General features: G+C 39.6%; 1 protein-coding gene across 2 annotated transcripts in view; it reads left to right on the top strand.

The window, feature by feature from the left end:
• Ppp2r2a (protein phosphatase 2 regulatory subunit Balpha) overlaps positions 1 to 18,590 on the top strand; it is a 58,967-nt gene extending 40,377 nt beyond the window's left edge. For both annotated transcript variants that reach the window (XM_075950273.1, XM_075950274.1), the window contains 7 exons: positions 3,113 to 3,278; positions 8,882 to 8,994; positions 9,681 to 9,858; positions 10,469 to 10,633; positions 11,563 to 11,732; positions 14,234 to 14,325; positions 16,629 to 18,590. In XM_075950273.1, coding sequence (XP_075806388.1) covers positions 3,113 to 3,278; positions 8,882 to 8,994; positions 9,681 to 9,858; positions 10,469 to 10,633; positions 11,563 to 11,732; positions 14,234 to 14,325; positions 16,629 to 16,908 — 1,164 coding nt within the window. In that variant the 3' untranslated portion in view covers positions 16,909 to 18,590. The remainder of the gene's footprint in view (positions 1 to 3,112; positions 3,279 to 8,881; positions 8,995 to 9,680; positions 9,859 to 10,468; positions 10,634 to 11,562; positions 11,733 to 14,233; positions 14,326 to 16,628) is intronic.
• The last annotated feature ends 7,790 nt before the right edge of the window (positions 18,591 to 26,380 follow it).

Raw genomic sequence — 26,380 nt, 5'->3', positions numbered from 1 at the left:
ATCTGTGGCTTTTGATGGGAGAATTGAGATCATTAATATTCAGAATCGTTATGAAAATGCATGTATTTTGGTGTGTGGTGCTTTTTTCATCTTGTTTTAACTGTTACTCTAGTGTTGCTTATTCTTCCTATGGCCTTGTAGATGGGTTTGCTTTTTCTCTCCCTTTAGATATCTTCTGTAAAGCTGACCTTGTGGTCATACATTGCTTTAGCTTGCCTTCCTCCCTCTCTCCCTATTTCTCCCTCCTTCCTTTCCTCCTTCCCTTTTTTCCTTCTGTCTGTGTGTATGCCTGCACACCAGAAGAGGGTCCCAGATCTCAACAGATGGTTGCGAGCCACCATGTAGTTACTGGAACTAGAACTCAGGACCTCTAGAAGTGCTCATAACTCGATCTCTCCAGCTCAGCTTAGTTTATTTTAATTGTGGGAAAAAAATTTATTTTTCCTTCTGTTATGACAGATTGTTTTGCTGGATGTAGTAGTCTGGGTTGGCATTTGTTACTTTCAGAACTGAGACCTGGCTTTGCAAGTGTCAGTTGCTGTTCTGCTGTTACTCTGATGGGCCTGCCTCCATAAGTGACTTTATGTTTTTGTTCTTGCTACTGAGATTCTTTATTTTCTTTATTTGCTATTTGAATTATGGTTTGATGAGGGATTTTCTTTTCTGGTTGTCTGTCTGTTGTGAATGTTTCCTGTATCATCTCTTCCAAACTGAAATTTTTTTCTCATCTTTTGAGAATATTTTCTGTGCCTTTAGAACAAGATTCTTCTCTTTAAGTATGGCTGTATTCAGTATATAGCCACTGGTTATGTGGCCATTTTCAGTTAAGTTTATTAAAGAATAGATAAATTCCCTGTCGTCATGGCTATGAAATAAAGTGAAAATAACATATGATAGCTAGGGCTGTGGTAATGAGGCCGCTAATATCCCAAGGCCTCTTCCTGAGATTCTCAGCACTATGTTCTCCTGCTCCAATGGGGATGTGGTCTTAGAAATGCTCGAGTATGTAAGATGTAGAAGTGGATGGGCTTGGATTTTTCAGTGGTATAGTTATTCATGCAAATAAACAATAAATCCATTTTAAAAAGCTAGAAAATGAATGAATGAATGAACTAGCAAGACATTAATCCCATCCAAGAGTTGAAGTGCGAACCTGTAATCCACCACATGGAAGGCTGGTGTGGGAGAATTACAGGTTTGAGGCTCTCCTGGTTTGTATTAGCAAAACTGGAGTGAATGAAGAAGTGAGTGAATGAATTTCCCTTTGATTTTAGTATCTGTATTGTAGATGCTCAGTGTGAGGCCAGTGGTTAACGTGTGGCAGGTAGAAAACAGAGTTGTTCTTGAATTATGGTATACTTGCTTATTTTTGTCTCTGCAATATGTCTTATGACTCGTGATAGGGACTGAGTTGCCAGTAGACCTGGTGCTACACAGCAAGTCTGCTATGGTCAGAGTCCAAGCCTGCCTCCTGGCATATGTTCTTGTCCTGGTTCAGTGGGCCGCCTCCTTCCTTACTCCACTCTGAGTCTTGTTAGGACAGGGTCTTCTCTGTGGACCTTGTGTGATTCTTGAACAATCTGTAGAATAGTATTTTGGTTCTGTTTCTGATAATTTTGATTTCATAGGTTTGCATTTTTTAATGCAGTTTGTAATTTCTCCTTATTCTGTACATTTTGTACTTGAAGTGTATACTTCCAACACTCCGGATTCTGCTAACTATCCCCTTTAAGCTTTAGATAGTCGTAGTACTATATACCACTGTTTCTTTTTTAAATATGATATAAAAACTAAAACAATATTCACTACTGTAATTATAGTCTCATTTATTATTTCATATGATGCTGGTTGGATAAATTTAGGTGGAAGTTTGACAGCATTCTTTCTAACGTGATATTTGAGTATACAAAATAAATGATTCACCTTATGAAATTTGGCATATGAGTATGACAGTGGGGCACACACTAAAATTGACTTTTACATCAACATACTTCCAGAGCTGGGTATGTTAGTGGTATGCTCTGCATTCTTAACATTGGTCAGCCCACTCACTAATAATTGATGTGTGCAAGAATAACTGACTAAGTAGTTCTGGTTTTCATTAAAATGATTGTCTGTTTGTAAAATTATACGTTTCCAATAGTTCTTTTTTGAATAAGATTAAAAAAACAAAGGTTTTCATGAAAGTGTTTCTAATTGTGTGGTTATAATTTTCACTTTTGCTGGACTGCTGGTGTTAACTGAAGCCCTTCTCAAGTAGTGTTCATATTAATCTCTTCAGTTGATATGCCAGCAGACTGACACTAAGTGAACTCTAAGTGTCAGGGTGTAGGGTTCCTGTGATGAGATCAGGAGAGTAGGCTGTGTAGCAGAGGTTCGGGCAGGCATTGCCAAGGTACTGATACAGACAGACAGGATTGGTAGCAGATTTGTCCCTAACAGTGTTCTTAGGTTAGGCATTATGTAAGGGTCACATTGTGGATTTATGAGAGCATCTTTTTTAAAGGGCTTTTCAGCACTGAAATACAGAAAGGAGGCTTCAGAAAAGACAAGACCAGCCGGGAGGTGGTGGCACACTCCTTTAATCCCAGCACTCGGGAGGCAGAGGCAGGCGGATCTCTGTGAGTTCGAGACCAGCCTGGTCTACAAGAGCTAGTTCCAGGACAGGCTCCAAAACCACAGAGAAACCCTGTCTTGAAAAATAAAACAAAAACAACAACAAGAAAAAGACAAGAGCAATTATCACATTAGGTAACAGCCAACTGGTTTTGAGCATTGTCTTCCTAATTTTTACATTTTACGTGGGATCCATTATTGTGGGTGTTCATATTGCTTAATAGTGTAACTATGCTATTTAGTAGGCAAGTTAATCAAACCAGTCTGTATTTATTTGGTCCACTCTTTGCCTATTGAATGAACTTATAAAGTGTTTCTTTTCTATTCTTTGTAAAGCCTTTTTATTTCTTAAAGGATTTTAAATGCAGAAAGTGGTGTAATAACGTATAAGATAGAGCCGCCTAGTAAACTAATCGACAATTTCAGAGTCTGTTGGAGTTGATTATGGTTAAATATATTTCTCAATATAGTCCAAATATTTTTCTTTCTGTTGTAGAACAAAATCCAGTCTCATAGCAGAGGAGAATACAATGTTTACAGCACCTTCCAGAGCCATGAGCCAGAATTTGACTACTTGAAAAGCTTAGAAATAGAAGAGAAGATCAACAAAATTAGGTGGTTACCCCAGAAAAATGCTGCCCAGTTTTTATTGTCTACCAATGGTAAGTGTACATCTTTTGTTTTTAGGCACTCAGTGGCCATGTCCTGTAGAGGATACAGGCCCTTCCAAGAAGACTTCTGCTTGAGATCTTTGTGAAGAAATGCTAGCAGAACCCTTCCCTGTACAGAACGTAAAGTCTATGTTAACTTCTTTTATTGTTTACTAGCAAGTTTTAGATTCTAGAGTACCAATTTTTATTTAGCCTGTTAGTTTTTTTGTTGTTTTGTTTTCTGCCTCCTTTCAGCCTTGTGGCCATGGGCTGATCCAGAATACTGAATTGACTATTCCTTACCTGTAGAGTAGAGACAGCAGGGTCTGTTGCAGTACTGTTATGAATACATAGTAATGTGGTACCTTGGCATACGAACCAGGGTTCAGAAAATGTTCATTTCCTTACTCTTCCTTGCTAAACTGGGCAAAGGATGGTTTCTGTGCCAGGATGATCTCTGGGAGAGTTTCTTTCCTTGGCTTACATTAGCATATCACTTTCTTCTCACAAAACCACATGCCTGGAAGAAGTATCTTCTCGTATTAACTGCAAGGAAAGTTGTTAATGAGGTTTAGAGTTAGGTGAAATGAAGGCAAAAATTTGAAGCCCTGTATGACAAAGTTGAGTGATTCTCTCTCTCCCCCTCTCCACCACTTAAAATGTGACTTGGTTTATACTAGGACCTTCCGATTAAAGAGATGAGGGTGGTGGTTGGAGATCTGGGTAGCATGGCCTATAAAAATTTAGATTAAAACTTTTTTTTGAGACTGACACACATTAGCAGAAATCTCATGTTTTCTCATCTAACTATTAATAGAAGCAAACCTTAGCACTTATACCTTTCTATTTGTGGAGTGTAGACTCATGACTTCTTAGGATAACAGTGGGAAATATTTAGATCATTAGTGATGATTTAGATTATCCACATTATACCCTGTAGTCTACTATATTAATTTTGGGGAATGCAGCACATAAAATACTACCACTCATGATTCCATTTGTGTCCTTGGGTACCTATTTTTCTCCCAATTCAATACATACATACACACACACACACACACACACACACACACACACTGGTTTTCCTGTCTTTTCATATGAATGGTTCTTTGCACGTACAAGGCAAGGGAGATAATGAGACAGTTTTGCATTTTAGACTTGGCTGGGCTTAGCTTTCCCAGGCTGGGGTTGCAAGCTTGGGCCACAAGGCCTACCTCATGGCAGTTTGGATTTTTTACTTTTTCTAAAGTTAGGGATCAAGTACAGGCCTTTAAGAGTTCAAGCAGAGGGTAGTGTAATGGGGCGTAGTGAGTGCTCAGGACTCCCTCCCTACCTCATAGCAGATCATTAGTTATCATTCACTATGTCCACACGCAGCTTCCATAGACTGCCTTTTTTGCTCTTCTAGCAAAAGTGTCACCGAATAAGCATTTTCTTTGTTTGGCTTTGAGATGAGGGTTATAGGTGCTCAACTGTGATGACCCTTAATTTAGGGGACCATTTGAGGTTGAGGCTAATAGGAACTCCCGTGGCTTGGCCAGGGGTCTGTATTCTGTATCTGTAGACAGTGGAGAATATCTCTAAATACTGGATGCCTACATTTGAAAATACTACTTTTACATATTATTTAAGGGCCTTTTAGTCACTGCTCTATTGTGTGAAGAGATGCCAAGACCAAGGTAATTCTTAAAAAGAAAGCATTTAATTTGTTTATAGTTTCAGAGGTTTAGTCTGTTACCATGGAGGGAAGCGTGGCAGCAGGTATGGTGCTGGAGAAGTATTTGAGAGCTACACCCTGATCAGCAAGCTAGGGTGTGTGGGTGAATGGAAGAGAAACAGACTGAGCATGGGATTTTGAAACTTCAGAGCTTACCTCCAGCGAAACACTTCCCCCAAGAAGGCCACACTTTCTAATCCTTTCAACACTGCCATTTCCTAGTGATTAAGCATTCAAATATACGAGCCTATGGGGGCCATGATTATTCAGTTCAGACTACTATAGGCCTGATAGAACAGTTTATCTGTGTTTGTTTTTTGGGAGGCATTACTGCTGATTTCTAAGAGAACTAAGATAACCTCAGGGAGTTAAGTGTTTATATTTAAAAATAGGGTTCACTATGACAGTATTAAAAAGGTTAGCATTTTTAAACATTTGTGTTTGAGTATGAAGGGATAGGGGAGGTATAGAAAGAGTTACATCCAATGCTTTGAAGATCTCAGCATCTATACATTGTATGGTCCTTGTTTAATGTGGCATACAACATTAACCCTCACCCAACATGGGTCTCTATACCAATAAAAAGACATTACTTGGGATAACTGCATTTTGTTTATATTCTTTGAGTGTTCTTTAAAAAAAAAAATCCTTGACTCTGAAAGATGGCTCGGTGATTAAAGAGCACCACTGTTTGATTCCTAGCACCCACATGGTGTCTCACCATCTCTAACTCCAGTCCCAGGGGATCCAACACCCTCTTCTGAATTCTATGGGCATCCGGTGTATACACAGTGCAGACAAAGCTCATACACATAAAATGAAGCATAAATTTAAAAGCAAACTTCGTTTGCCTCTACTGAGTCCTGCTAATTCTTCTACACCCAGGATACCTGATTACCATGATGAACAAGAGCCCCTAGTAAATAGGTTGTTCTCACAGCCTTTGGCAAGAATGAAGTTTTAAACTGCAGGTAAAGCTACATTTCCACAAAAGGAACTTTGCCACATGGTTTTCCTTATTCTGACCCTCTGCTTGTAGCAGGAAAGTTATAGAGACCTTGAGTTATTTGTTGGCAGTTTAGGAAATTAGCAAGAGGAGACATTTTAGAAAGAAAAAAGCTTGAGAGATGAATGGTCATTTGCTAAGAGCTATAACATCATGCTCCATTGTGTACTTCTGTGGATTTGGTCCTTCTCATGCAGCACGTGCTATGGGGCAGAAATGCTAGGTAAAAGTGGATTTTCTGTGGTGATTTATTTCCTGTCTGCTTGCTCCCCAGAGCACTACACTGAGACCATGTAGTTATCCTAGGACTGTTGTCTGAGGTTTCTGTCCTGCCCGATTCCCGAAGAAATCACACAGAGGTCTACATTAATCATAAGCTGATTGGCCCATTAGCTCAGGCTTCTTATTAACTCTTATAACTTACATTAGCCCATTATTCCTATCTGTGTTAGCCACATGGCTCAGTACCTTTTTCAGCGGTGAAGTCATATCTTGCCTCTGTGTCTGGACAGGACTGCAGAGGAAGCTTCCCTCTTCCCAGAATTCTCCTGTTCTCATTGACCCACCTCTACTTCCTGTTTGGTTGTCCCACCTATACTTCCTGCCCAATTGTCCCATACCATAGGACTTCAGTTTTGTGTGTCTTTTTACTGAGACAATAAAAATAGTTACATTCTGAGTCACAAGCTTCACAGTTAAGAAAAAATATGCCTAAAAAGAATATCCAACTTTTTCAGGGTGGTTTGTTTGCTTTAGAGGGCTTTTTCATATTGCTTTGTTTTCCCTTGTAAATGTAAAAAAAAGAACACTAACGAATTCATCTCATCTGAAAGTTTGGCAAGTTTCCTTTCTGGACCTTTTATACAGTTGATGGATTTCAATAGGCGGAAGACAGCTGAGGGGGTGGGGCAGATTTGTCATCCTCATCTTCAGAAGGAGATTTCTAAGCAGATGTCTACATCTTCTGAAGAAAAGAAAGTATGTATATATATGACTTGTATCTGAGCATCTATTTCTTAACTGTTAGTTTATGAACTAAATAATAGTGCATTGGAAACACATAACAGATACAAGAGAATTGCAAACAAGATCTACACTAGAGTGTAGGATTGTAGGTTACTGAAGCTAGCAGTTTCTATTTACATTTCATTTCATATCGAGTTTATAAGCAGGCAGTAGAAATGGCCACACTGTCACTGATATCTCCCTTTAGCAATTGACTTGCACTGCTTTTTTATTTTTTATTTTTCGAGACAGGGTTTCTCTGTAGCTTTTGGTTCCTGTCCTGGAACTAGCTCTTGTAGACCAGGCTGGCCTCGAACTCACAGAGATCCGCCTGCCTCTGCCTCCCGAGTGCTGGGATTAAAGGCGTGCGCCACCACCGCCCGGCTTTTAAATGGCTTCTGAGCTATTTTAAAGCTAGGATGTTCAATTTTGCTTATGTAAGAACATTAGAGATGTCTTGCTTTTGAATAAAAATATGATTTTAGAATTATAACAAAGTATAATCATATCATAATAAATAATTACAAATAATACATGGGTAGATTTTATTTCCAAAGAATATAGTGAGCAGGTGTGCCACTGTGCCATGGAGAAGAAGCTTGGCAACATGAGCTACCAACCATAAGTTATGCTGACAGAGTCTATAAGACCTTTGTATAAGAGCTTACCATTGTGTTCTTCCAAACATCCAAAGAGGAACATTGAGGGACCACTGCTCACAGCTATCTAAAGACAAATGATCAAAATTAAGGGGCATATTTAAATACTGAGGAGGCTTGATGGCTAAATGCTGTATGGTGTTTGAATCCTAGAACAGAAAAAGGGAGTTAGTAGGAAACTTAGTTAAATCTAAGTATGTCATTGTTGCTTAAGACGTTGACATTAGAGAGACTGGGTAAGGTGTATATGAGAAGACACCTATCTTTGAAACTTTCTATATGTCTAAACTTAATTCCAAGATGAAAAAATTTTTTAAATGGGCTATTGTATACATCCTTGAATTATAGGAATTTTTGTCTTGAAGGGGTAAAGGATTTGCATGCACACATATACCAAGGCAGGGTTTTTCTGTGAAGCTCTGGCTGTCCTGGAATTAGTTTTGTAGACCAGGCTGGCCTCAAACACACAGAGATATGCTTGTTTCTGCCTCCCGAGAGCTGGGATTATTGCACTATTACCTGGTGAGGATTTGCATTTAAACAGTTTTCCAGGCCTCCGTTTGTATTTTGGTAATCACTGATTTGAGAGGAGAAAAGGCAAATTTAAAGAAATCAATCCATGCCATCAGGGATTCTGGTCTTCCATAAGATATATTGGGTTGAGATCCAGGGAGCTCAGGAATAGACAGTGCTGAGTCCATTGTGTATTTTCTAGATTTAACATTGAATACTGGGCAAGTATGCACACAAGCTTTATTTTACACATGAAACAGTTCTATTTTTGAGGGACCTGACTTCAGCTTGATAAAGATGAAAAGGCACATGGATTCTTTTGGTGTTGTTAAGAGTAGTTGGCGTGTGTTGGGGGGGGGTGCTCTTTTAATCTGAGCACCCGAACCTCATAAGAGTTCTTAGAAATCTGGTTTACAGAGTGAAACCCTGTTTACAAACAAAAGAGCCTGCCACGATGACCCATGCCTTTAATTCCAGCAGCTGGGAGACAGAGATAGGAAAAACATTTTGAGTTTGAAGCCAGCTTGATCTGTATAGCAAGTTCTGGGATGGTCAGGGGTACCTACTGAAACCTTGTCTCACCAAAGAAAGGGGGTAGGTAGGAAAGTTAAAAATTCCTTTATGTGAATTATTAAATAGCATACTTAAAATAGCTTTTCTATCCGAATTAAAGTAATTTCTGGATTTTTGAAGACTTTCTTAATTCTTTCGCCAGATAAAACAATAAAATTATGGAAAATCAGTGAAAGAGACAAAAGACCAGAAGGCTATAACTTGAAAGAGGAAGATGGAAGGTATAGAGATCCTACTACAGTCACTACACTACGGGTAAGTACTTAATAAAAACGACTCTCAATCCTAGCACAGCAAGGCAGAGGAAGGTAGATCTCTGTGAGTTTGGTGTGTGTTTGAAGACAGCCAGGCCTATAAAGAAACCCTGAATTTGAAGAAAGGAAAATGCCTTTGATGGGATTTTTGTCAGTATTTGTATAACCTGGCTTCCAAACAGATACCATTAAGGCCTCTGTTCCTGGCCCCACTGGTTCCTTATGGGACATTGCATCTTTCTCATTGAAACAGTTCTGCCGAGGTCTTACCACTACTAGAGGCAGAGCTAGGACACACATCCTAACACTAATCTATCACTGGTTTTGGCTTTCAGAATTGGAATCTTAGTCATTGCAAAGTAATTTTCTTTGGAGCTCAGAGAGTAGAAATGGACAGAATCTTACAGTTTTATGCTAAAGATCCTAAGAATAAGAAACTGGGTTTTCATTTCCTTCTTAGCCTTGTTAATTCAAACCATAAATGTACTGGTATATACCTGAAATACTGCTTATAACCTAGTACTGTTTGTTTGGTTTTGGATATAGGGGAGTTCAGATTGGTGCTTACACAGAACCAACAACAGTGGCTTTAAAAAAAAACCTCATTCTTAATCTATTCCCCTATGTTTTGTTTTCTTGTGAATCTTTGTTTTCTTGTGAATCTGGTTTTTCATATTTTGTTGACAGGTGCCAGTGTTTAGACCCATGGATCTAATGGTGGAGGCCAGTCCACGGAGAATATTTGCCAATGCCCATACCTACCACATCAACTCAATTTCTATCAATAGTGATTATGAAACCTACTTATCAGCGGATGATTTGCGGATTAATCTCTGGCATCTGGAAATTACAGACAGGAGTTTTAGTATCCATTTGACTTGTTTAGTTTGGTGTTTGGTAAAGAAATCACTGTGTCATGTTAGATTTATCTTCTCTCTCCTTAATGTATTTGAGTTCTTTGCTTTGTAATATCTCTCTATCTTTGTGGCATCTCCCCAGTCCCTCTTAATTTAAGTAATTAAAACTGAGAAAAAGTTACCTTCATGAGAAAATAGAAATAAGTATCATATGAGCTGATCCCAAAATAGATTTATAGAATTCTAGGGAATTTCTTTTGTGCCCTGAATATTGAATCTGAGTGTTTTGCTATACTTGTAAGATATTTAAGGCATTAATTACAAAAATATTAACATTGAAACCTGAAACTGATCTAAAGATTTGTTACTGCTTGTGTGCGATAGTACTGTTTTACAGTCTCAACATTAAGCAGACTGAGGCTGGCAGACCAGGAGTTCCAGGCCAACATAGGCTATATAATTGATGAGACCTCTCAATAAAAAGAAAAAAAAATACAAAACACTTTTTAACATTTCTGGGTTTGCTTGTATAGGAGTAGAGTGTCATTAAGAAGAAATACTTGGTCTTAGTTATTTGCTCTTTTCTGAGTGGAGATTCCTTAATGAAATGCTGTGTAGATATTGTGGATATCAAGCCTGCCAATATGGAAGAGCTCACAGAGGTGATTACAGCAGCAGAATTCCATCCCAACAGCTGTAATACATTCGTGTACAGCAGCAGTAAAGGAACTATTCGGTTATGTGACATGAGGGCATCTGCACTCTGTGACAGGCATTCTAAATGTAAGTCTGTGTCTGCCCTTTCTTTAAAATGGTCTACTCAGACTCTGCCAGGCTTGTGTGTCTGTGGGTAGCTTCCCGACCCATGAGACTTATTCTACAGGAAGCACATGGGGTTGGAGTGTCTGGAGGTGGAGGTGTGGCTAAGTTCTCCAACTGTGTATTGGAGAAAGCAGAGCTTTCTTTCTTTTTTCCCTCCTTTTTCATCCCTCTTTCCTCAACCTTTGGAACTTAATTAGGAAGCCCCCTTCTCCTCATGAAAGGTTCTCTTTATAAAATGTTGGGAAAACAGTGGCATTAAAATGGGTGAAGCTGGAGAGATGGCTCAGCAGTTAAGAGCATGGCAGCTCACAACTGTCTAAATGTTTGCCCCAGTTCTAGGGAATCCAACATCCTTTTCTGGCTTTCTTTGACACTCCACACACATGATATACTTAGATATAGGCACATATATAAAAACACCATACACATAAAATAAAAAGGGATGGAGTTATAGAACTATTTTCTTGTCTTTGGTTACATTAAAAAAATAAATATATTTTATTTATATATATATCAGATATATATATATATCAGATATATATACCAGTCAATAAAATCCTTTTATAAGGCAACTGGAAGTTTGGATGGGTGAGGTGGGAGGTGGTTTTCAAGAGTGACAATAATAGAGACAGTGAGGCAGATTGTGCACTGAGGTAAAATGTCCCACATTAGTCTTCTTGTGCAAAATCAGACCCTACAGCATCAGAGTTCTGCACTTTGTAGTAATCATTCATTTTCTTAAGAAATTTTGAAAGGAAATGTGTCCCCAAAGCTGGCAGAATTTTTTTTTAATTAGCCTGTGATTTTTATTTTCCCCTCTCTTGAATGATTATTTTAGAAAATGATTTTATCCAATCCCAAATATTAAACCTTTTCCCCTTTGTTTTCAGTGTTTGAAGAACCTGAAGATCCCAGCAACAGGTCATTTTTTTCTGAAATCATCTCCTCTATTTCTGATGTAAAATTCAGCCATAGTGGTCGCTATATGATGACTAGAGACTATTTGTCAGTCAAAATTTGGGACTTGAATATGGAAGACAGGCCTGTGGAGACATACCAGGTATTCAGTTTGTTTCTTTTGAAGGGTGTGTGTCTGTGGGCAGTGTATAGAGGTCCTTCTTGCAGGTTGTTTGGAGTGGTACATTTCTCTCAGAGAGCCATGAAGATGTTACTGTTGCCTGTGTTAAGTGTATGGATGTGTTATTCTTCCTGCCTGTGTAAAATGTATGTTGTCCGTTTAGGATTGCAGGGGAACTTAATTTTAATACTGGCCACTTGGTATGCTGCTTTGTATACAGAAGTGTGGGCTGGAGCAGAGCTAGCAAACACTCAGCAGAGAATGTACTCCAGGTAGTGTGTAGTGTAGAATGACAGTGAGCCAGAGCTTAAATTTGACCCACCAAACATGACTCATCTACCTCCTGCCTCATTTTCAAGTTTAAAAAGGCCTGAATTCTTGACCGATGGCTTTTGGATTTGTTTCTTCAGTGCAGAATGTAAGTTCAGTATTCTCTCCTTGTCAGAGAGCTACTATCCTTGACCCATGTCTCCACTGTCAGAGATAGGCGGGACTGAGGTACACACAGTTCAGCATAGGCCAACAGAGCCTGTGGACCAGGGTGTAGAAAGCAGTGATCTGGAGCAGCTTTAGGAAATGTGTGATGCTTACAAAAGTGGGACAAACACACATCTCAAGAGTCTGATTTTTCAACTCTCAAAATAAATGTGAGTGAAATAGTGTTTTATTTTCAAAGTGTTGGCGATATCCAGGAGAGCTACTGGTTGTCTTCCCCATGCCTGACACTGAGATGCTAGTTTCACAGTCTCCCTTTGTTTGGGGGAGAGACCCTGCACCATTGTGAATGCTCGATTTGGTTCCTACCTTACATGTTACTTGACTTGCTGTTCTGCCTATAGAATTGGATTAACCATTGAGGATGAAGTCACATAATAACAGATCATTTGAATTTGTATGGTCATCTTGCTGGCCTCTGAGACTGGAGGCTATTTCTGTTTGCTTTCTGTCTACTAATCCTGTCCTGGCCCTTCATCAGTTTCGATTCCTGAGAGTTAAAATACTTAATGTCATAGACATGACTCAAATCTATCAATACTTGAAATAAAGTGGACATTTGCAATGAACTTAGATCCGAGTGTGCTAATATACACATAAAATCCCAGAACTCTGAAACATGATGCAGAGGTTTGTTATAGAGTCCCCAAGTTTGATACCAACCTGGTGACACTTCTTAAGGTTCTCATTCTGCAAAAAGGGAATGGCTGATGAACACTCGTTTTTCCTCTGATCTCAGCAAACACTGGGAAATGTCTTTGTTGTTGGTACCATCTTGTGGAGATGTGCTATGCTTTCTGATTACCTTTTAACTAGCAGATTTACTTTGTAGTTTAGCCATCATAGTTTCCAAAATTGCCCTTTTGTGAAATACTATAACTCAAAAAAGAGATACATTTTTATTGAATAAAAATAGGAAGTGACTCTCATGTTTTATCGTGTGTGTGTGTGTGTGTCTGTGTCTGAGTGAGTGGTGTGTGCATGCAGGGCGCACATGTGGGCATCAGAGAATGACTTTGAGGATTCAGTTCTCTTTAATGTGCATATCCTGGGATTCAAACTCAGGCTTGATGACAAGCATATCTCATAGCCCATTATTGAATTTTTAAATGATATTGGTAAGTGAGAGTGAGGAGATGGGGACAGACAGCCAAGAGAAATCAGTGTGTCAAGCCAAACCTTTGCTGTGCTGTCTATTCAATTTAAAGTAAAATAGTAGTTAAAGGGGAGGAAGCAGGTCAGCAGGAATGTAATGAGGGTCAAGAAGTGAAAATTAAATTTCTCTGCGACATTCTTTTGTTAGTGTCTTATCTGCCATTTTCAAATACCTTCTGACTTAGATGTCTCAGTTACTGTTTGATTCATGTGAAGAGGCACCATGACCAAGGCAATTTACAAAAGAGAGCATTTAAAATGGGTCGTGGTTGCACACACCTTTAATCCCAGTACTTGGGAGGCAGTGCAGGTAAATGTCTTGAGTTTGAGGGCAACCTGGTTTACAGAGGGAGTCCCAGGACAGCCAGAGCTACACAGAGCAAACCCTGTCTCTGGGGGAAAAATGGAGGAGGGCATTTAATTGGGGTCTTGCTTACAGTTTCATGGTGGGGAATATGGGCAGCAAGCAGTCAAGCATGGTGTTGGAACAGTAGCCACAATAAACAAACAAATAAAGGCAATACCACCTAATTCTTCCCAAATAGGCACCAATTCTGGACCAAACATCAGATATATGAACCTGTGGTGGGGTGTACGTTCTTATTTGAATAATCACAGATGCTTGAGTTTAGATTGTCAGGGTATATTACAATGCCTGGAAAGGTGGTTTTCCTTAGTTGTGCCATGGAAAATATGCCTGCCTAAGAGTATGTAAGGACTAGAAGTAAGAATAGAGGGTGTGTGATTCTGTATACACACTCTCTAAATGGAGCTTTAGTTATTTTTCTGATTTGAAAAGAGATTGAAATAAACTAAGTATGTTTTCTCCCCAGGTACATGAATACCTCAGAAGTAAACTTTGCTCACTGTATGAAAATGACTGCATATTTGACAAATTTGAATGTTGTTGGAATGGGTCTGACAGGTAAGGAAAGAAACTTTGTTATGTGTTCATCCCTCTTGTCACACTAGGTAAAAATATGACTTTTTTTTTAAAAAAAAACAAAACAGAACTTATAAGTCATTTTCACCCAGGTACTTGTAAAATAAACCTAGTAATCATGGATAGAGCTATAATGACAAAAACAAAGTATTGATTTTCAAAGTAAATGCAAATCATAAGAAATCTATACCGGGATTATCATTTTAAAATCTTTCCCCAATTTTTATGAGCCAGATAAATGACATTGCTAGCTAGGACAGTGCGTGCCTGTATAGTCCTAGCTGAGGCAGGAGGAATGTTTGCACTCTGGAATCCAAGGCCAGCCTGAGTAACTCAGACCATGTTTCAAGAAACATTTAAATCAAAAATCACAACCCTGATATGCCAGCAGTTAATTAAAGTGGTGGATTTTGTTTTTGATTGCTACTCTAGTGTTTGGAGAACTGTTTGGGCAGCAGGTACTTCATGCAGTGTTGTACTTCAGTGTCTCTTACCCCTCCGCCCACTTCACGGAAGTTATTGCAAGTGTTCTTGTAAGCACTTACTCCTTACTCTATTCCAACTAAAGCAAAGCATAGTTTTGAAATTACTGTAGGCCATATCTAAAGCAATTACAGGTGCTTTATTTGGCATTAGTTGAATTTAAAACACTTGATATGATTCAGATTTCTTGGTGTTAGATGTTACAGAGAGCCCTGGAACTTGGGATGCTTGTCTTTTATCTGGTTTTTAAGTTATAAGTACCCAAGTTTTACATGAAGCCCAATAATAGGCTGGTCCCGCTACACTACTCAGATGCCTGCTTCAGGGTAAGCACCTGTGATGTCATTGCTAAATGTGAGGCCAGTAAGGACAGATGTCAAGAAAATGTAGTGATGTGTAGGTATGGCATTTTATACAACCAGTTTTCCCCATGTCTGGTAGCTGTATGGTGATTCTCAACATTAAGAATACTTTCTGAGGGCAGACAGGGTGATGGATGTAGCAGAAAGGCTTCCAAACAACGACCTGAGTTGGATTCCTGGTGCTCATAATAGAAGGAAGAACCAGCTTGTACAGCTTGTCTTCTGACTCCATGTGTCACACACACTCACACGAAAGGCTTTTGGATTAATTCCTATCAAATTACGTATTGAAAAATTATTTTTCAAATTATTTCTTCTGATGTTTATCTTAATTTTCTGTATAGAATGTTTGCCTGCATGTCTGTGTAGCATATTTGTGCTTGGTGCCCATGGAGGCCAAAACAGGGCAGGAACTTTACTGGAACTGGAGTAATAGATGGTCGTGAGCAACCAAGGGTTGCTGGGAACAGATACCTGGGCATCTATAAAAGCAGAAAGTGTCCTTAACTACTAAACCCTTCCCAACTCCCTCACCACTTCCTAAAGGACAGAGACCCCCATCTGCCACAATCATGGCTTCAAAAACAGCTTTGGTCAGTGCTGTCCAGAGCTCAGAGACTCACCAAGTGGTCTCAGTCCTTTTGTGGCAGAGTAAAACCTGCTCTTGTCTTAAAGTAACACGGCGTCATAACTTGTTCTCTTTATTCTAAAAGAGTTCTTCAGTTTCTTGATTTTCATAATCTGGGCATTTTGTGTTATAAAATAACAGTTATTTTATAGGTTGTTTCTCAGTGTGAGCATTGCATTTGCTCATTAAATAATGATTATATACAAACTTTACAAACCTGGACCGAGGGACCACCACCATCTTAGTGCTGGAGAGATGGCTCAGTGGTTAAGAGCATTGCCTGCTCTTCCAAAGGTCCTAAGTTCAATTCCCAGCAACCACATCGTGGCTCACAGCCATCTGTAATGAGATCTGGTGCTCTCTTCTGGACTACAGGCATACATGCAGACAGAATATTGTATATATAATATTTTTATTTTTTTAATATTTATTTATTTATGATGTGTACAGCATTCCTTCTGTGTGTGCCCACAAGCCAGAAGGGGGCGCCAGGTCTCATTATAGATGGCTGTGAGCCACCATGTAGTTGCTGGGAATTGAACTCAGGACCTCTGGAAGAGCAGTCAGTGCTCTTAACCACTAAGCCATCTCTCCAGCCCCTTGTATATATAATACATATTTAAAAAAAGAATTTAAAAAAAAAGACAGTTTTAGGGTTGTCAGTGACATGCACCATCCTGAATTTGATTGTCTTAATTCAGATAAGTTTAAAGAAGTTGCTTCCTGCAGAGTGCTAGTCCACTCTACCCACTGATTTTGTTAAAGTAAACAATCTCTTGTTAACAGTTTGATTGGGTATTCTACCTTTACAGCGTTGTCATGACTGGATCCTACAATAATTTCTTCAGAATGTTCGACCGGAACACAAAGCGGGATATAACTCTAGAAGCATCACGAGAAAACAATAAGCCTCGCACAGTTTTGAAGCCACGCAAAGTCTGTGCAAGTGGCAAACGAAAGAAAGATGAAATAAGTGTTGACAGCCTAGATTTCAACAAGAAAATCCTTCATACAGCTTGGCACCCCAAGGAGAACATCATTGCCGTAGCGACTACAAACAATCTGTACATATTTCAAGACAAAGTGAATTAGGCTGGCATTCCTAGCAGAGGGAGCCACTTCCTGCTTAGTGAGATAGTTGAATCTAGCATTCATACCTATAAGAGAGCGGTCCATTGTGGCACCCCTTTCCAGTGTTTGACAGTGTGCCATTCGACAACACATTTGATAGCCTCATGGAGAAAGCTGTGTGGATGCGTCCCGGGCTGTTCTCCATGTCTGCTAGCCATTTAGGGAAGGGAAGGGCACTTTTAATTTAATGACTTCTTGCACCATCTTGCCTGGTGGACTGGACTGGACTGTGTCAGCATTGTTGTACTCCACTTTTTATGCCTTCCATTGTGATGACGTCGAACACAGTGAACGCCTTCAGTCATGCTATGGGATTTGTGTATCCTCATTACTGTATCATTTGTGGGGTACACCCCTCTTTTTTAAATTAAATACAGCTCATTCTTACTGTGGCTTGTAGCATTCCTCCTCTCTGGCCTCCTGGACTCTTCCCCCTCCATCTCTTATCCTTGCCCTTTCCACCTGGTCTCGGTGGTGGCATATCAAAAAAAGGAAGAACTAAAGAAAGCACACAAAATGAGTCAGTCTGGGGTCAGTGGTAATGGGGGTATATGTTGCGAACAAATGTTTTAATAACAGTTGGCTGTAATCACTCCTTGCCATGTCTGGCACTGAAAATAAGGAAAAAAACCTACTACTGAATAAAAGTGACAAAGAATGGAGAATCTGGTTTTCATTTTCTTTTTCTTCTACCTCTTTAAACCACCAATATTTTGTGTCATATCCTTGGGTGCAGTGAAATGAAATGGGTTTCTATTGTTTCCTTGGTATTTTTATGAACTATTTTTAACAAGTGTTCTTTTCCGTGGAGCCTCGGAGAGAGGTGTGGTTCTGTTCACCCATATGTTGAACATACATTATTGTTAAGGGTTCACAGTCTAGAGATGCTGGAGGGTTCTGTGTTTTGTGTCTGCTTAATTCTTCTGTTCATGAAGTTGCTGTAAATGAGAACCACGGTTGTAGAGCTTCACTTTGAAGTCTTCTTCCAGCGCTTAATTTCATTTTGCCTTAGGAAATACCAAGTAGACAAGCTGACTTTTCTCGCTGTTGTGGCACAGCAGAGTGGAATTCCATCTGGAAGTAACTTGGTAGATGAAGCCCCATGCTGCACTGAAGAGCTGTTTTGTACTGCTTGCTATGGAATCAGAAGGAATTGTTTGTACTTTGCCATAGATACACCTTTTCTTTTGGTTTTCCAAAGGTATACTCGGGACAAGCTTTTAAAGGTACAGTGCTGCACGGACTGCGTCAGCTGCATAGTACCAGATGGGTGTCTACCCACATTGTCCCAGTGCTGAGGCCCTAGCCAAAGATGGAGAGTGCCCCAGTTAGTGTGGAACTGCCCTTGGTCAGTCCTGCAGGAAGCTTTATGGAGAGAGAATGGACTTTATTTTTAAAAGATGAATGAGCAGGCGTTTATATGAGAATGGTAGTATATTTTGGTTGAACAGTAATATAACAATGTTGAAGGACTCTGCGTGCTTATATATTTCCACTGCCTATTGTTCTTCAGTAATGAAAAATGATTAAACAACTTCACCACAGTTCCCTCTACACTTACACAAATATGTCTTGTACGTTAACATTTTTAGCACACAGGAGAAATTTTATGTAATAAAGTTACTGTATCTTTTGGATTTAAATTTGAATTTGTATTTAAACAATGATGATATGTCTGATGATTCTTAATGGCACTTTTACTAATTTATTTTGGGATCTTGGGTACACTCCTAGTCTTGTTACTTATTCCTTTGGCTTTCAAGTAGATAGTTGTCCACCCAGAAGGATCAGCTTTACTCATTTTTGGTTGGGCAACTTTCCGGATCTTTCAGGATGGCGGTTTCCCTACAGTTTGGCCTTGAAACCACCAAGCAGTTCTTAGGAACTTTTTTTTTTATTATTACTCAAATGGTAGTTTTGTGATTCTCATTTATAACTATAAGGGTTAGTTTTATATAGTCAAAGGAAACCTACTTGCCAAACTTAAGATGCCTCTATCAGGATTGCTATCATAAACTATTGTAACATCTTAAGTGGCTTTTTAATTTCTTTGGTGTAGCAAACTATAAGCCCAGCCACTCATTTTATATCGTCAACTTTTATTAATAAAAATTACAGAATAAATCTAGTCTTGTCAACTTGTTTGTATTTTCCTGCTCTTTTAAAACCAAGACACATATTTTATCCTTTCAGTGTTTTGTTGTTGTTGTTGTTGGTTTTTCGAGACAGGGTTTCTCTGTGGTTTTGGAGCCTGTCCTGGAACTAGCTCTTGTAGACCAGGCTGGCCTCGAACTCACAGAGATCCGCCTGCCTCTGCCTCCCAAGTGCTGGGATTAAAGGCGTGCACCACCACCGCCCGGCTCCTTTTAGTGTTTTTGATGCTAGAATGGGAGAGCTCATTCTGTTACGACAATTCACGTGGTGGCTGGGCAGTAAGAAGAGGTAGTTTATTAACCTACAATATACTTAGACAACTAACTTGTAGGTATTAATTGGTATAGCCCTTCTTAAAATTAAATTTCTCTTGAGGGTTTTTAATCCCCAAATCTTTCTTACACATGAGACTTAATCATGGCTAGAGTTTTTTGTTTTAATTTTATGTATAAAGTGGGTGCACATTTCGCACAGAATACGTGTGGAGGTCATAGGACAGCTTGCCGGAATTGACTCTCCTTCCACTGTGCATTTTGGGACCAAACTGCAGGTCATCAGGCTTTCACAGACCATCCCACCAAACCTAGAGAAATGCAAACGATCATTTGTAACTTTTATGACTTTCTTTTTAGAAAATTGTGTGCCTGTAGAGCTAAGTACTACTGACAAAAGCAATTTAAACCATCCGGTTATTTAGAAATATCCATCTTTTCTACGCAACATGATTTCAAATGAAAACAATATCCACTGTCACCCTAGCCCCCATAAAGAAAATTGCCTGCTCTCTCAGTGGGTAAAGACATTCAGAATCAAACATGATGATTTTCATTCATTCCAGCTAGGAACAGACAAGTGACTCGCTTGTCCTATGACCTCCACACCTGCGTGTACACTCCTTCATACACATTTACATATATATTGGGTCTGATGTGGTGCATACCTTCAGTTCCATACAAGAAAGACACTAGGTAATCTCTCGATTCAAGGTCAGCTTAGTCTACATAGCAGGTTCCAGAGCTACATATGGAGACCCTCTCTTTTGTCTTTTAAATGAAGTGTGTTCTAAGTAATGAATCTTAAAATTTTCCTCACTATTTGAGAATCTGTCTCAGGTGCCTTAATGATCTGTCAGCATGGAGAGGTGAAACCATGTAACCGAGTTTCTTATATAGCACTCTGAGTCAACTCTTGGCAACTGCCCTACTTCATCTTGTATCTGTGCATGTGAATAGAAACATTGCACTGAGCAGTTAGGTGCGGTGTCTAGTGAATCCATAGAGCCTGGCGGTATTCAAGATACTGAGTAATTTGGGTTTCACTGTTTCTTATGGTGGTATGAGGCTGTGTGACCCACTAGCCCTGTGTTTGAATTAGACACTTTACAGACTTGAAGTTAACATAAAATGTCCCTAACACCTCACTTCTCAAATATTAAACCACAAAACTTCGAATTCTACAAAGAATTCTCCAAGCATAAAAAGACTTAAGAAATAAGACCAGCAACAGGTTATTTGGGTAATTTCCCACTAGGGGGCAATAGTTAAATTTTGACCTGTCTTTGTGGTATGGTTTTGAAACTATAGAGAGGAGAGTTAGGTTTCTGATCTAGGAAAGACCCATTAAAACAAATCACAAGAGGAAATGAAGGGCAAATCTAAAGGGTGCTTGTGCCCAGATGAATGCCCTCTTCACTGCTACCCTGTAGTGAGTGGAGACCCTAAAGCCATCTGATTGCTGGGATGTACCAGCCTCATGGGGAAAGAACTTAGTATTTGTCCCTTGCACTGTGTTAGAAGCAATATGTGTAAATATGATTTCCTTGGAGAGTTAAAATCCCTTAGCAGAGAGGCCATTCACTCACATGTTCTTAGACTTGTCCTTCTATAGGAACTGGAATCATCCAATATAGTCATATTATCTTCTTATTTCTCCACCTGACCTCTTGAGCAGATTCCCATGCTGAGAATTTTGTTTTGAACTCATGATCTTGTTTCTTTGTCTTCCAAATGCTGGAATTACAGGTGTTGCCATCATGCCTGACTTTCAAGTACTTTCTGTAAACAGACTTCTTGTCGACATAACCTCACTTGTGTGCATGCTCCATGGCCAGTTCCTGTTAATTGAATTTTGTTTTTATTTTGCAGGTAGAAAATACTAGAATAATATGTATGCCAGTCTCAGTGTTGAAATTAAATGTTAAATTAGTGTACGGTGCTAGAGACGGAATTAGTACCTTACAGGAAACAGCCATTTAAGATCTGGAACATGTTGTTAAAAATACTTTTCAAGATACCAAAATTTGGACCATAATTATATCACCCATGTTTTCATACCCATTAACTGCACACACCTGTGTTTTTATTTTTATCAATCTGAAAAAATAGTGACTAACTCAGTATAGTGGTGCACATCTATAATCACAGTAGCCTTGGAAAGAGGAAGAATCAGGAGTTCAAAGTCATCCTCGGGTATGTAGGTTTCAGACCAGCCTGGACTACATGAGCCACTATCAAAAAGGTTGGGCGAAGGCTGGAATGATGGCTCAGCTGTAGAGTATTTGTTGCTTTTGCAGAGGACCTGGTGCAGCTTCTGCCACCTACGTGGTGGATCGTAGCCATCTGTGATCCCAGTTCTAGAGGAGCCAGTGTCCTCTTGAGACAGAGCATGCACATGGTACACATACATACATATAAGCAAAACACTCATTCACAAAAAAATCATAAGAAGGCAGAAAGAAAACAATGTAACTCTTGTGTGTTGGATAGACCTTTATAGGATGTGCTTCATAAAGTACATTCTCTCAGTATGAGGTTTGTTTCTTTTCATCCCTACTGGAGTATTTTGAAAAAATGGACCTTAGTGGGCTGGAGAGATGCCTCAGAGGTTAAGACCATTGCCTGCTCTTCCAGAGGTCCCGAGTTCAATTCCCAGCAACCACATGGTGGCTCACAACCATCTATAATGAAGCCTGGTGCCTTCTTCTGGTCTGCAGGCATACAAGCAGACAGGATAGTATATACATAATAAATAAATAGATAAATAAATTTTAAAAACCGTTAGCCGGGTGGTGGTGGTACACACCTTTAATCTCAGCACTTGGGAGGGAGAGGCAGGCATATCTCCGTGAGTTTGAGGCCACGCCAGTGCCAGGATAGGCTCCAAAGCTACACAGAGAAACCCTGTCTCAAAAAAACAAAATAAATAAAAATAAAGAAGGGAAAAAAGAAAAAATGGGCCTTTATGCTAATTTTATATTTATTTATTTGAGGAAAGAGGCATGCCTGTGGAGTAAAGAATACAAGATGCGGGTGTCCTGAAATACATACTAAGTAAGTCTCAAATGCATAAATAATTTAAACAGTGAGATTAGCCCACAATGAGAAAAACTAGAGAAATGTTCTTATGCTTGTATTCCTTTATAAATATAACACGATCTAGAAAGAAGGCCTAGAAGTTGATGTTTATTACATTTTGTGTGTGTGTGTGCGCGCGCCTGTAGGTCTGAGGACATGCTGTGGGAGTGGGTTCTCTCCTTTTACCATGTTGGCCCTGGGGCTTAGACTCAGGTAGTAAGTGCAGGCATCTCGCCAGAGGAAGATTTTTGTCTTTAAATGCACGTAAGTGTTTGTCTGCATGTATGTCTGTGTACCGTGTGGGTGTCTCATCCCCAAGGCCAGAAGACAGCATTGAATCCCCTGTGAGCCATTGTGTGGATGTTTATCTGAGTCCTCTACAAGATCATCTAACCTGCTTAACTCCTGAACCGTCCCGCCAGGTCCTGAAAAGGAGTTCTTAAATCTCATGGTTCATTCGTTTTTTTGTTGTTTTTTTTTTTCAAATGGACTTTTTTTTTTTTGATGTCTTTTAAAATTTTTGCCCAATTCAAGATTTGAAAGACTAGATTTTACATTTAGGTCTATGACTCATTTGAGATTTTTTTTTTTTGACATGTTGTATAAAACATGAAAGTTGAGAAAAGTGGTGGAGGATCATTTTTCTTCACAATGTTTTGAAATTCAATTAACTATTCACCTGTGAGAACACCTGAAATATTCCATTAATATATAGATAGGTCTATGTTTTCCCCAACACTATATTGTCTTGATTACTGTAGTAAATAAATCTGGAAATAAAATATATATGAATAATTTTTTAAAAAAATTGTTTTGCTATTTTAGGCTTTTTTTTTCTTTGCCGAGTTGGAGGTGGTTCGTAATTTTTTTTCATGGAGGCTAGAGAAAGGGTTTAGAAGTTGAGCACGCTGGTTGCTTTTGTAGGGGCCCATGTTCAGTTCTCAACACCCAGGTGGGATGGCTTGAAGCTGCCTGTAATTCCAGACCCAAGGCATCTGATGCCTTCTGCTTCCCACAGGTACTGCTTTTACATGCGCAAACCCATATTCAGATATGCATATATAGTCATTTTTTAAAACAGAGGTTTCAGTAGATTTAGGCATAGGCACCAAAGAGAGAAGCACTCAGAAAAGTATCCAACTGTGTAAGTTTCTTTACATATTTCTATACACAGCTTTAAAAAATTTATATTAGCATTATTTTTAGGTTTTTTTTCCCCCCACAACGCTGAGGAACAAACCTACGATTGTCTTCATGCAAATATTTTTTTATTTGTTTTGAGACAGGGTCTCACTATGTAACTCTAGCTTTCCTGGAACTCACTATATTGACCAGGATGGCCTCGAACTCACGGAGATTTACCTGCCTGTGCTTCTTAGGTTCTGGAATTAAAGGCGTGTGCCACCATACCTGGTGATACTTTGCTTTCTTATCTAAATTGAATTGTTGTACACTACTTTACTTGGTAATGGAATTATCTCAAATAGTGAAGAACTGAGTGGTTAGTAAGCTGGAGTGTCGTATTCAGTCTTGTGTATCTAAGAAAGAGAAAGCTCACTCTCGTTCCATTCCCACCTTTCTTTCTACAAAAAGTCAAGTCCTCACACAGAACACTTACTAAAATGGTAGGACAAGCTCCAATAGAATAGAATTGATCTGTGAATATGTCCTCTGACCAAAATAAAGTAATTTTTTTAACACCTGAACATCGTGGTTTGGTAGTTAAGTGGGTAGTAAAAAACCAAAACATTTAAAAATACTTTAAACTTTTTAAAGGAAGCATCTAAAAGGGGGCTGGAAAGATGGCTCAATGGCAGAGTGCATACTGCTCTTGCGGCAGCCCTCCTTGCGGAGGACATGCGTTGTGGTCCCAGCACACATAACGGGGTATGATCACAAGCCACTTTTAACTCCAGTTCAAGGTGGATCCCATTGATGTCTCTGGCTTCCACAGTACCTGCACCAGTGTACATCCCCACACAGGCAAACATAATTTAAAAAGATAAGTCTTTTTTGTTGTTGTTGTTCGTTTTTGTTGTTTTGAGATGGTTTCTCTGTGTAGTCCTGGTTGTCCTGGGACTGGCTCCGTAGATCTGGCTAGCTTCTGGTGGGAATATAGGCATGCCCCACCATGCCTGGCTAAAAATAAATCATTAATGAGAAGTATCTAAAAGAAATATGGCTGGCGATATAACTAAAGCGATAGAGCACTTTAAAAAATTAACAAATGCTGAGAAATATGAGGGGAAGTCGTGTGCATTCGTTCAAGAGGCTTTGTCTCAGCTCCAGTTGTGACACACCTTTAATACCAGCATTTAGGAGACAGGCAGGTGGATCTTTGAATTTGAGGCAGCCTGCTCTACAGAGCAAATTCTGGGACAGCCAGGGTACACAGAGGCATGGTGGCTCACACTTGTAATACTGGTGAGTAGGGGGCCGAGGGAGAGCTGTCAAGGCTGGAGATCAGCCTGGACTTCATAGTGAGTTCCAAACCAGAATGGGTTACAAAGTGAGACCTTCCAGCCTGGTCTACAGAGCTAGTTCCAGGACAGGCTCCAAAGCCACAGAGAAACCCTGTCTCGAAAAACCAAAAAAAGAAAAAAAAAAGTGAGACCTTGTCTCACAAAGGCCAGCAAATGAAATAGATCAATAGATAGATATCATTGGGTCAGTTGGCTATGAAGTTGAGAAAAATCAAAGACAGTTTACAACTTAATTTCAGGAGAATTGAGGGAGCATCTAATGAAAAACTAAGCCTAAGAGAGAATTAGGGTTTTACAATAAATTCATAATCTTTAAAAAGTTATTATTAGTGGGACAGTGGTGGTGCACACCTTTAATCTCAGCACTCGGGAGGCAGATGTAGGTGGATCTCTCTGAGTTCGAGGCCAGCCTGGTCTACAGAGGGACTTCCAGGACAGACTCCAAAATTACAGAGAAACCCTGTCTTGAAAAACAAACAAATAAACAAAAAGTTATTATTACTAGTGGGGCAGGAGATGGTGAAGCAGTTTAGAGCATGTACCACTCTTAGGACCTGAGTTTGATTTTCAGCACCTCAGTGGGGTGGCTCATAGCTTCCAGGAAGTCTAGTGGTAGCGCGATCTGATACCTCTGACCTCTAAAAAGTACCCCCACTCCAACACACACACTTGTATAATTTTAAAAAAATCTTAAATTGTGTGTGTGTGTGTGACCATAGGGGGAGGGCACATGCTATGGGGCATATGTGGAGGTCAGAGGACAACTTTGTGGAGTTAGCTTTCCGTTTACCCTGAGTTCTGGGGGAAAGAACTCAGTACCAAGTTTGTACAGCAAGCACCTTTATCAGCTGAGCCATCTCCCTGGTTAGTCTTAGCTTTAATAGCTTGGTGTGTGGAGGGGCGGTGGTGGCACACGCCTTTAATCCCAGCACTTGGGAGGCAGAGGCAGGCGGATCTCTGTGAGTTGGAGGCCAGCCTGGTCTATAAGAGCTAGTTCCAGGACAGGCTCCACAGCAGAGTAACCCTGTCTTGGGGGGGAAAAAATGGTGTGTGGATATTCCCAGACCATAAAAAAAAAAAAAAGACAAGTACTTGAAAAATTTCAACTCCTGCAGACTGAAACAAAAGACAAGTAATTATTGAGAGAAATTTTTCCTATACAAAAATAGGATCAAGGGCCGGGCGGTGGTGGCGCACGCCTTTAATCCCAGCACTCGGGAGGCAGAGGCAGGCGGATCTCTGTGAGTTCGAGGCCAGCCTGGTCTACAAGAGCTAGTTCCAGGACAGGAACCAAAAGCTACAGAGAAACCCTGTCTCGAAAATAAAAAAAAAAAAAAAAAAAAAAATAGGATCAAGGAAACTTGGCAAAGATAGGTAGGAGTATTTAGGAACATTAAGTAACAGAGTCGGGAGCATATAAGATGTAGGTCATTTCCAGAGATA

This window comes from Microtus pennsylvanicus, chromosome 15 (assembly GCF_037038515.1).
Source record: "Microtus pennsylvanicus isolate mMicPen1 chromosome 15, mMicPen1.hap1, whole genome shotgun sequence".
Lineage (NCBI taxonomy): Eukaryota > Metazoa > Chordata > Mammalia > Rodentia > Cricetidae > Microtus > Microtus pennsylvanicus.
Note: the sequence above shows the minus strand (reverse complement) of the source record. Positions and strands in the feature narration are given on the sequence as shown.